We start from the raw sequence: 12583 nt of genomic DNA, 5'->3' as shown, positions 1-12583 counted from the left end.
TTTTAAGCCTGCCCAGACCAGACCCCTAAAATAAATCAGACTACTATATAAGTTCATTCAGACCACAGACCAGACAAAAAAATGATATACTTACCTCTGCCTGCTCCGCTTCACTTACAGACGCACAAAACTTTGCTGTTACACCTTTGCCGTCGGGAGTGGAACTATTTTGAACATAGATTTAAAAATCTTGTTGGAAGAGCTTTAGGGTGCAGTCACAACAACCGATTTTGTTGCAGAAATTTTCTTCATCTAGAAAATAATTTCCATTCCTCTGAATGCAAATGTTTCTGCACTAATGATTGTATGGTGATAAACAGTACTGATAATTGCTCCATGTAAGTAGAGCTTAATGAGCACCGATCAATTTGCTATATTGTCGAATGATGCACCTTACGGACAGGAAATCTACCCATGTAAAAGGATTCTAGGGTGCTGTTCACACTGGTGCCATGGCTTCAGTTGTGACCTCCCCATGCCCCCCCCCTCTTTACTTATAGGGCTATTCTGACCATCAAAGTGTAATGGAAACCTGGCAGAGAAGAACTATTGCAAGTGTGATCAGAGCCCGAGTAGACAATTTATTTTAATGTGTTAATAATTATGACATAATATGTCCTCTGTGCTTGTTCCAGGACTACAGCCATAAAGCCACACTGCTTTGCGATGGGCACGTTACAGATTGTTCTGGGGCTGTCTTCCGAGATCCAGTTCAATGGGTCAAAGCTCTTCTAGGAAATGACATTTCAGTGACTTGGAAATATGTAGCTGATAAGGTTAGTGAGGTTTTAGCAATAAAAATGAATCTACTTCATTAATATAGCACTAACATGGTCTGTAGCATTGTGCATAGGTTGGAATCACTCACATCAGACACTTCATAGTGGCTATTACAATCTAATTTAACATAATGAAGCCAATTTAATCGGAAACCAAATGACCTGTCAGTATGTTCTGGAAAGTCAGACTAGCATTGTGGCAACACACAAACTCCATGGTTGTTGTCTTTCTAAATTTCAGATTCATTTTCCCAGTGCTGAAAGACATCAGTGGTTTCCATTGAGATAGTGTGCCGCCCATTACATTATGTGTGTGTGTGCTGAAAATATAATGAATTTGCTTTGTCCTTTTATATTAGGTGTGTTACCGTGTGTACGTGAGTGCAGTTCTCCTGTAGGTTGTTTATGGTGATTGGTATTTTGCACTCCCACTTGGCCTTAAAGGCTATGTAAACCTTTGAAAGTGATTCTTTATTTATTTTTTGTAATAAAAATGTTGCTAAGTGTTATTTTGAACTTTTTGAGATACATCTGCTTTGTATCCTGTATACAGAGCAGCTGTATCGTTCGCTGAATCTTGTACCCATCAGGTCAGCAGCACTGACGGGTTCAGTGTCAGCGGCTCCTGCGTGTCTCTGACACGCAGGATCCACCTGTTATCCATCACATCTAAGTTCATAACTTACAAATATAGTGGTAGTTTCTCCTTGTTCTAATACCCACAATATATCTCTCAGACCGGGGCAGGTAAAACTAAATCGGGTATGATCCAAAAAATACCCTAAATAACATATATAAAGTACAGTAAAGTTTACCGCTCAGACGGCACTGGTAACAGTCCAATATCAATTCGGTATGGGCACTCTCTTCCAGAAAAATGCAGTGGACAGTCCGCAATCCAATGAGGGTATAGATGGTAATTCTTATCCCTGTAGTCCCACAGAGCTCCGTATCGTCTCTCGATGTTCAGAGAACTTAGAAGTAAAGACAAATAAAAGCATGAAAATAGGTAAAATCTTTCAAATTCCTAGGCGGCATGCCAAACACTCTCGCCCGACCCTGGGTTTCGCCCTTTTGGCTTCCTCTGATGCCTAATTGGATTGCGGACTGTCCACTGCATTTTTCTGGAAGAGAGTGCACATACCGAATTGATATTGGACTGTTACCAGTGCCGTCTGAGCGGTAAACTTTACGGTACTTTATATAAGTTCATAACCTAGATATGATAGATTACAGGTAGATCCTGCATAGACACGCAGGTCCCACTGACACTAAACCCCTAATCCCGCAGACTTGACAGATTCAGGTCTTAGCGGACCTATATACAAGAGACAAAGCGGCTGTATCTCACAAAGTAAAAATAATTTTTAATAAAAACTGATTTGAAAGCTGCACCAAACACGCTGACTCGCATTTTTACTAAAAAAAAATTAAATATATATACAGTATATTATCACTTTCGAAGGTGTACATAGCCTTTAAAGAAGACCCGTCAGCTCTCCTGTCATGTCTGTTTTAGTAAATACTTGTATTCCCCGTGTAATAACAATGCTGGAGCACTTTCTTAGAACTCAAAATTTTGCCAGTTCTCTTTTATTTCTACTGGAAATGTATGAATAAGTTGACAACTGAGTGTTAGGGGGGATTCCCACATTGCATGCTTTCCGCACCGAAATCCTGCAACAAAGTTCAGTTCAATGTTAGTAAATGGGGTTTTAACACACCCCATTCAATCACAGCGTAAAAAATCTGCTGCAGATTGTAGGCATGCAACGGGTTTTCAAATATGCAGCATGCCCTATCTGAAATGAAAATCCATGGCTAACTTCCGCACCAAAATCAACAACAGAATAAATGATTATGTTTGAAACTTGCCTTAGGCTGGGTTCACAGGTTGCATTTATATAGAATTTTTTTTTGCTTTATTGAACTGCTGGGGAGTGCCCCCCTGTAAATAGTGCCATACAGCCCCCTCCTGTAGACAGTGCTATATAGCCCCCCTGTAGACAGTGCTATATAGTCCCCCTGTAGACAGTGCTATATAGTCCCCCCATGTAGACAGTGCTATACAGCGCCCCCTGTAGACAGGGCTATACAGCCACCCCATACAGTGCTATACAGCCCTCCCTGTAGAAAGTGCTATACTTTCAAGTATCACAAAGAGGGACAATCGATGCGGCGGGTAGCCACAATTTTTTTTTTTTAAGCCACACCTCTAATCCCACCCAATCCCCTCCCATACACACTCGGTTTAGTCCACACAGTATCCTGCTCCCATAGTGCCTCACACACAGTATAATGCCCCCATAGCCGCCACCATACAGTATAATGCCCCCATACAGTATATTGCCCACATGGATGCCCCATACAGTATGTTGCCCACACAGATGCCCCATACAGTATAATGCCCACACAGATGCCCCATACAGTATAATGTCCACAAAGATGCCCCCATACAGGATAATGCCCACACAGATGCCCCCCATGCAGTATAATACCCCCATAGCTGCCCCACAGTATAATGCTGCCCCCACACAATATAATGCTTCCCATAGCTGCCCCCACACAGTATAATGCCCCCCATAGCAGCCCCTGCAGTATAATGCACCCATAGCTGCCCCACACAGTATAATGCCCCCCACAACTGCCCCCACAATATAATGCCCCCTATAGCTGTCCCCACAGTATAATGCCACCCATAGCTGTCCCCACAGTATAATGCACGCCATAGCTGTCCCCACAGTATAATGCCCTCCATAGCTGCCCCCACACAGTATAATGCCCCCCATTGCTGCCCCCACAATATAATGCCCCCACAATATAATGCCCCCATAGCTGCCCCCACAGTATAATGCCCCCATACAGTATAATGCCCCCCATAGTTGCCCACACAGAATAATGCCCCCATACATTATAATTCCCCCCATAGCTGTCCCCACAGTATAATGCCACCCATGCAGTATAATGCCACCCATATAGTAAAATGCTTCTATAGCTGCCACCATATTAGCCCCCCTTCCCTACCAAGTATAATGCCCTATAGCGCCTAGTAGAAAAATAATAACATAATTACTTACCTATCCCTGTTCCCACGACGGGTGGAGGATCCTTCTCCTCTGGTCTGTGTTGTGAGTGACTCGGCGCAGACAGGCGCGATGACGTCACTACATCGCGCCTGCCTGCCCGAGCCGCTCGCGGCAGAGTGAAGGCTGGAGCAAGGAGCCGTCAGCTCCTTGCTCCAGCATGCAGGAAGCGGGACCAGCACTTAGGGTTCCCAGGGTCCCCAGACTTAGGGTTCCGGTCGCAATTGCGACCGTCGCGACCCCTAGAGCTACGCCACTGTTACAGTAGCCTATGGCAGAGCAGGGAGATACCTCCCTGCTCTGTCATTGTGTTCAATAGCATCTGCGTCCGAAGGACGCAGACACTATTGTATGTGGCATCGCCACCGCTGTAGCAGCCATAGCGACTGCTAGCGGCGCCTCCGGGTTTGGCCGCTATGGCTACTGCTACTAAGCAATTGTATATACACAAATTCCCTAATATACTTCTGCAGTTTCCAAATATATTCCCTTAGGTTCAATAAAGTTCTGCCTACACTTTCAATATTTTATATTTGTTCAGAGGCCACATAGCACAACATGTTTATTGGTGAAATATTTTAAAAGTGATGTAAGATGTCTCTCTGATGAACCATTGCAACATGCCTGCTCACAATGAAAGATGGTGTTGTTTCTTTCCAGGTCACGTACTGTGGAAATAAACTGTCACGTTTTATGGGACAGAAGGACTTTGCACCAAAGGCAAGAGCAGAGCCTGATTCAGTGGAAAAAATTGCTGGTAAAGGTATTTAGGAAAGGGGGTCATTATTCAAGTGTTTGAAAAAGCTTAAAAAACACTGCACTATAGTAAGTTTAGGTTTTCATGGCAACATGAAGTCGCCTGTGATTCTCTATAATATGCACAGAAAAAAGGAAACCAAGAGACCAAAAATAAAACCATGTTGGTTATTGTTTGCAATTTTTACCTAGTTACTTGCAACTTTCCTTCCCATAGGGAAACATTGAAGTCACACACGAGTTGTGGGGATGCCACAATTTTATGACGTATAGCGCGTGACTCAATGTCGCCTTACAGCTTTAGCCTTAGATGTTTATCATACCAAAAAATCCTTTCAATTTGCATAACATCAAGCGCAATAGATTTAGTAATTAGTAGTTGATATGCTACAGAGTAATATGATAATCATCGTCATACAGGCGGAATATCTGCCCCTATATTGTGTTCAAACAGGAAGATATACTCTTTATCCATAGGTTAATTATTACCCTTTGTACAATCTAGTAAAATAATTACAGCTAAACAAACGCGTTTCCTTATTACATAATCTGGCATCATTAAATCAAAATGATTGTCTAATTTGGAGAGTTTATGGCATCAGGGCATGCTGGGGGATGTAGTTTTTCAACAGCAGGAGAGCCACAGGTTAGAGACCACAACATTATATGGACTCCCTTTGGTTTTATTAGGCAACGTGTAGCACTACATTTCCCTGCTGCTGCGTCTCCTGTTTTTGTTTCAGCCTTCAGCCATCAGTTGATCAATGGGAGGGCTGTTTGTTAAGAAGGGGTTGTCCAATCCATTTGTAATAATGCTAAACTAGTTCAATTGCACCCACTATAGTTGGTGCCCAGGGTTGTAAATGATATCCAATGGACACACGATTCCTCCTTTCTGTCGATGAGTGAAATGTCCTTCGATAAAGTTAAATGAATGTTATGTGAGCCAACTTGGCACGGCTAGCTGGCTGAGAGCTCACCGGGGTAAGTGGCATACTCTAATAAGAAGATCAGAGTACCAATTTGTGGGTTCAATTGCACATTCTGGTATAGTTTTATTAGATTCTCAAATGTAAAAGGTTAATCCTGAAAATAATGTCCTTTTCCATATAGATATGTGCAGGTAATGTATTTCAATATAACCTGAAAATGTATTATTTTCATGTAATACATTAAAAAGCTTTTATAAGGGTTGACGTTTTTATAAAGTTTCATATTTCTTAAATGCTAATTTTCAAGTAAGCATTTATAAGGTCCCATAATAACAACAAGGAAATATTCTTTAATTTGTAGTCTCTCCAAGTCACCAACCTCCAGGTTATATAAAGCTGCAGGTGAATGAAATTTTGCTTGTTGATAAAAGTGATTTTTTCCCAAACCATTTAATGGATCAATACTGGGAAGAATTCATGAACCGTGATAGCCCGGACTTCTGAAGACAAATTCCAAAGAGCTGCATTGTATACTCGTGTTACATGTTATCTCTCTGTTCCATCTTGTGTGTTATTTTATGACTTTGATATAATAGTTTGAAGCCTCATTGACTGAGGTTATCTAGTTATAAGGTTGGGCAGCATGAACTAGTCAGTTCTCTTCTAAAACAAGGTTTGTATTATTCACATACTGTTATAGTAGTAGCTAACTATTATAAATAACGGCTTTAGGCCTTTTACATGGGCCAATGATCAGGCAAACAAGCGCTTGTACGAATGCTTGTATCCAATCATTGCCCTGTGTACAGGGAAGCGATCAGCCGACAAACAAGCAAAAGCTTCCTGTAAACAGGGGATGTGCTGCCGACAAAATGAAAAATTTTTTGGGGGCAAAATATCATATTAGTAATTGTTCGTCCCCAAACATTGCTCCGTCCAAATGGAGCAAGCAAACGCAGACATACTGTTATCCGCACTTGTTACCAGACAAAAAACTGCACATGTAAAACCACCATTAGAATTGTGCAGTGAATGGATAATATATAAATGAGGTTCTTGTGGCATAGATGTCAGCTAATACGACTACATTATGCAGTGCCAGCTTGTTTCTGGTGTTTATTATTATTACTAATACTACAATATAGGTTTTGTTTGTTATGGAGTAGTATAAAAACGATTCCTGTTTGTTTTTTTTGTTTTGATATATCAGCAGTTATTTCGGGTTATATGATAACATATATAGTTTGTAGTTGTAATCTTGGTATTTGCAGAATTTGCATATGCAATCTGGTGTTTAGTGCGGTGCAGTTTCCTGCTACATTATCCTGTACTAATGTAAATATATTTTACTAAGTATCAGCATATCAAATGCTAACATTTTGTAATGTATATTGTGTTACAGTTCTGCCTCCGCAAGCAGCTGCAAAATGTATAGGGGAGCAGGAAGCTAACAGAGCAGCTCAGTTACTTTCAGATTGTCATAATATATTAAATATCTGTATATTTTCATCACTTTCTATGTGTGATTATTGATTTTCCATTTTAAACACTGTATACAAAATATAAATGATAATCTCGTTTACATATTAACATGCAACCCTGATACAGTATCTAGAAAAGCATCAGCTAATGTGAAATAGCATGTGGCGTTGTTGACTGTGGCAAGATAAGCTGTCATTTCTACCATGCACAAGTGCTTATATGATGATAGTACTCCTCCTGCCTTAACTCTCACTGAAACGTGTTCAGTTGGTTAAACGTTATGAAAAAGTTCACCAAAGTCTGTAAGATATTATTCCATAATACAGCTAATCTAGGTGGTTGAAGTTCTCACAGGCCCCTCCGCTGTGGCCAAAGACAAATTCACACAGATACACACACAAACAGTATATACCAACACACATATAAATGGCGTATAAGAGAATGTCTTGATAATAGTTTTTTGTACGTTGGAAAAGGGGTAAAACAAGTAAGTTCATACATACAGTATAGTCATGCTTACATAAATATTTACCTATATGAAGATTCAAAAACACATACACTATATGGCCAAAAGTAAGTGCACACCCTCCTAATTATAGAGTTTGTGTTTCAGCCACACTCAGGGCCACCATCAGAAATTTCTGGGCCCCATAGTAATGGGGGGGGGGCTGGCAATCAAAGTAGCTGGATAGGGGCAGGGGTGAGACGCAAACTGGCAGTGGCTCTCTGGAGGGGCAACGCGGTGACAGTAAGTGGACAGGGGTTCTGTCAGAGGACAAGGGGGAGAGACCAGGTGGGCAGAGGCTCTGGCGGGGGATGACTTAGAGAGTGGAAAGTGACATGGGCGTGAGTGAGGCCAGGGGGGATACGCACCTGACAGGGGCTCCGTGGAGGGGCAGGGGGGAGACAGATGGACAAGGGCTCTGTGGAGGCCAAGGGGGAGACAGTGAGGCAATCATTGCACTGAAGCTGCTGCTTTTACACAACTGAGTCACTCACTAAGTTGCAGTGCTGACTGCTGCTTCGGGATCCTACAGTCTATGGTCTTCCACTGCTGTGGCACACCTGACAAAATCCTGCCTCCTCCTCACACATCCCACCAAAAAGAGAGCAGGAATAACTACTAAACAATGTATATACGAAAATACAAAGTCACGTTTATTAAAAATGTATACATCAATAAATCACAAGATATAAAATATAGAGAAAAACTCTGATGGGGCCAATACAGACCCATAAATTAATAAATACCCCAGAACAGACCCCTAAATTAATACGGCCACCAGACCCCTAAAATAAATTATGCCCCCAATCAGACCCCTAAATTCAGACCATCAACCAAACCCCTAAATTAATGTACATCTCAGACCCCGATGTACTTTCCAGATCTTCATTCCTCAACTTTCTCCTCTAGGCGCATCTTTACTTCTGGTTCCTCACGATCTTGATGCTGGGGTCTTGCTTTATAAGTTCCGGACGTAAGTACATTGTGTGCAGTGGCGCATACAACACAACGGAATGTTGTATGCGCCACTGCAGACAACGTCCTGATATTGACCTTGGAAAGCAGGGCCCCAGTTAGTTTGGAGAGGAGAACGGGCCATGGGATATAATGGGACTCGTTAAGCTAAACTAAATACCTCTGGGGATAATTTTGATAGGCAGCGGGTGGTAGCTGAGCTCCTTTTTTTTATTTTTGCAAACGGATGCATAAAATCAGGCACACAGCCATGCAATCTCCATAGACAAACATTGGTAGTATCATCGGTCCTACTGAAGGGCTCACTGACTTTAAAAGTGGAACTGTTATAGAATGACACATTCACCACAAGTCAGTTCATACATTTTCTGATCTGCCTCTGGAAGTGACATTAGCACAAGAATTGTGTGCTGGGAGCTTCATGAAATCGGTTTCCATGATCGAGAAGCTGCACACAAACCTAAGATCACCATGAGCATTGGCAAGCGTCGATCGGAGTGGGGTAAAGCATGCCACCACTGGACTCGGTGGAAACATGTTCTCTGGAGTGATGATCACATTTTACTATCGGGCAGTCTGATGGAAGAATCTGGGTTTGGCGGATGCCAGATGAACGTTACCTACTGGAATGCATAGTGCCTACTGAAACATTTGGTGGAGGAGGGATAATGGTCTGGCCTTTTTTTCTGGGTTTGGGCCCTTATTGGGTAATGTTGATGCTACAGCACACAAAAACATTTTAGACAGTTGTTTGCTTCCAACTTTGTGGCAACAATTTAAGGGAAGGACCTTTACTGTTCCAGCATGACTATTCCCCAGTGCACAAAAACAAGTCCATAAAGACATTGTTTGTCGAGATTAGTGTGGAGAAAATCAAGTGGCCTGCACAGAGCCCTGACCTCAAACCCATTCAACACCTTTGGGATGCCGATTGCAAGCCAGATCTTCTCGTCCAATATCAGTGTCTGAACTCACAAATTTTTTTTTGCCTGAATGGGCACAAGTTCCCAAAGACACACTCCAAAACTTGTGGAAGCTATTTCCAGAAGAGTGGAGGCTGCTACATCTGCAAATGGGGGCCAAACTCCATTCTAACAGCCATGATTTTGGAATGGGATGTCAAGCCTGTTTAAATAAAGTAGGTACTTTTGGCATATAGTGTACATAAGGTGATAGATAACACACACATGCATATACTATCAGATATGTTTACAATTTTATTTTCAACATTTTAACACGACAAACATAACTAAATGCCAAAAACGGTGTCAGTGTGTCTTTATATATTCAAGACCACTTACATAATGCCACAAAATAAAAACCATCCAAACTTTTCCACAACCACTGAGCCAATAAATGTATTTTCATTGTAATTGCAAATTTCTAGTTAGATCAGTGTAGTACAGGTAAACCAATATATCAGGAGCACTGGTGGCGGGCGAGTTAAGCCACTGAGACCAAACTTTGTCAGATATCCTAGGACAGTTTCTACTACTGTACAGCATTTGACTGCCCAAATCCATTGCAAAATTGAAGTAGCTATTATAGATTTCCAATGGGGAGTAATCGGCAGAGCAGGAGCCTGGAAAATAGTCTAATTTCTTTGGATTTTTTTTAATAAAAAATATTTTTTGTACACTACTGAAAACTTTAATTATTTTTTACGCTTTTCATTAGGCTCCTTAGGGGATTTGAACCAGCGATCATCAGATCACTGGTACAATACACTGTAATTCAAATGTATCACAGTGCATTATAATTTTTTCGGGCTTCTGTTAAGCCCCGCCGGAGGCTGTACTGATCTTGATTCTGGCACTGTATATATGTACTGAGCTTTGTTCTGGCACTGTATATATGTACTCCTCTTTGTTCTGATGATGTATATATGCACTGAGCTTTGTTCTGGTGCTGTATATATATGTAATAAGCTTTGTTCTGGCGCTGTATATATGTAATGAGCTTGTTTCTGTTGTATATATTTAATGAGCTTTGTTCTGGTGCTGTATATATGTAATAAGCTTAGTTCTCGTGTTGTATATAGAACTATATTGCTTGTAAAATGTACAAATGGCTTTATGCTCCAGTTACATAAAAAAAAATTGGGAAAAAATATGACACCTCATTGATTGGTAAAGAAAACAGAAAACAAACATGGCGAGGGGGAAGGAGATGTCGGGAAAGAGATGGGGGGGGGGGGTGCCAAACTGAGTCTTTGCCCTGGGTGCTGGAGAACCTAGCTATGCCTCTGCACAGCTGACACCCGCAGCATTTGGAACCGGCTTAGCGTGTGAGCCTCCTCCATGCTTCAACTCCTGCACCAGATCGTACGGGCACGTCCTGGAGCGTTAAGGGGTTAAAGGAAGTCACTTTCACTATGCACTCCTATAAAATGCTCAATGTAAGTCTCATAGGCAAAGTGAAAGGAATCAGGCAGTCACATTTCAGTTATCTTATAGCTGTATTTTATGTAAAGCTTCTTGCATAAGAAAACAACATCACTATACGGAGGCTGCATTGTGCCTTGTGCAATTCTCATGAAGTTCATCTATCATATGAATGGTGATGTCACACAGGCTGTTAGTTACAAGGGGTATGGAATATTAAAATATGCTCATTATGCTGTGCTGTTTTTGCTTGTGTATTTATGAAAGCGGTTTCAATTTGTATTTGGGCTTTTCTATTCAGTGCCGTTTTTGTTGTGATTTTGCTAAATATTTTTGGCACGTGTAAATACAACCTTACAAGTTTTGCGGCTCCTCAAGGTTTTTACCCATAATGGCGGTCGAAGCTATGTTTTTTTTTTACAAATAGTTCTCACAAATGTTCCTGCCGCAGTTCTATAGAAAGGTGCAATTACGGTATCACATGTAAAAAAACACGAAAGTTTGCTTTACAAGCAGTTTTTTAATACTACATTATTTCCCCACCTCAATAGGGAAAGCTACAGCAAGTCCATGAAAACCGCAACAGATCGGGTATAAACACGGCATGCCCTGAAAACTTTGTCCATTGAACGCATTGTGTGATTGCCATTTTTACAAATCCATGTAATATTTAGCCGCTGAAGTAATTGGTCTATTATAAAATGGCTCACCATGTAGTGGAAGGAACACTACAGGACACAGCAGTAAAAATATTAGACTCTATTCACATTACCGCAAAGGGCTTCCGTTGAGCGTTCGGTCAGTGCTATTCTTGTTGTCAAAATGACAGAGCCACAACAGACCTCAGTGACTTATGTAATCGGTCACCGTTCGCATCCGTCACAGCGTCATGGCTTTGGTAACCCCTCTAGAAAACCCACCGTCCGCAATGTACAAAGGGCAAAACTGTCAGTAGGTGTTCTCTTTTCCTTTTCTTTTGAATCAAGTAACTTTTTATTAAGTTTTCACATGTTTTTTTTCATAATATATGCACACACAAGTATAAAAAAGCACAAGCAGTACAAAATAAATACACATTAACAAATAACACCCCCACCCCCTCCCCTCCAACCTAGTACACCTGGAAAAGAATCCACCCCAATCCACCAGAATATCATGTCATGTCATCAAGCAATGTACCCCACCCAGCAGTCATAAGCGTAGTGACATCCATCAGCAGTATGTTAAACCGTAACATATTCATACCGTCTCATTATATCCCTATATTTCCAACAATGTTCCTAAATATCCCCCTATCTCTTACTAACTCCACAGACGCTAGACCCGAGCCATCCAGCCATAATGCCCACATCTCCTCAAATTTTTTTAAGGTGCCCCGTTTCGAGTATATAGGTTTTTCCATGGATTCAAGCCAATTTACTCTGGCAACATATTCTACCCTTAACACCAAAAAAGTGTCTCAATAGAATAATTTGGTCAAACACCAAAGTCATAGTTTAAACACATATGCAGAAAATCAGTGATAAATGACCCAAACATTTTCAAAATCAAATTGTATTTTTATCATGTCTCAATAAAAACTGTTAATAGCATCAAAAATGGATTAAAATATAAGTCCTCACAGTAAAGAAAATACTGAGTGGGCTACTGGCAGGGGCGTAACTAGGAAAGACTGGGCCCCATAGCA

General features: G+C 41.2%; 1 protein-coding gene across 7 annotated transcripts in view; it reads left to right on the top strand.

Annotated features, from left to right (window-relative positions):
- Positions 1 to 7062, top strand: part of ANKRD31 (ankyrin repeat domain 31) — a 250225-nt gene extending 243163 nt beyond the window's left edge. For 4 of the 7 annotated variants that reach the window (XM_075838389.1, XM_075838395.1, XM_075838349.1 and 1 more), the window contains exons 27-29: positions 636 to 776; positions 4523 to 4625; positions 5912 to 7062. In XM_075838389.1, the coding sequence (XP_075694504.1) occupies positions 636 to 776; positions 4523 to 4625; positions 5912 to 6054 (387 nt within the window). In that variant the 3' untranslated portion in view covers positions 6055 to 7062. The remainder of the gene's footprint in view (positions 1 to 635; positions 777 to 4522; positions 4626 to 5911) is intronic. The other 3 variants (XM_075838375.1, XM_075838366.1, XM_075838357.1) reach the window with 3 other exon arrangements.
- Positions 7063 to 12583: the final 5521 nt, after the last annotated feature.

This window comes from Rhinoderma darwinii, chromosome 1 (assembly GCF_050947455.1).
Source record: "Rhinoderma darwinii isolate aRhiDar2 chromosome 1, aRhiDar2.hap1, whole genome shotgun sequence".
Taxonomy (NCBI): domain Eukaryota; kingdom Metazoa; phylum Chordata; class Amphibia; order Anura; family Rhinodermatidae; genus Rhinoderma; species Rhinoderma darwinii.
Note: the sequence above shows the minus strand (reverse complement) of the source record. Positions and strands in the feature narration are given on the sequence as shown.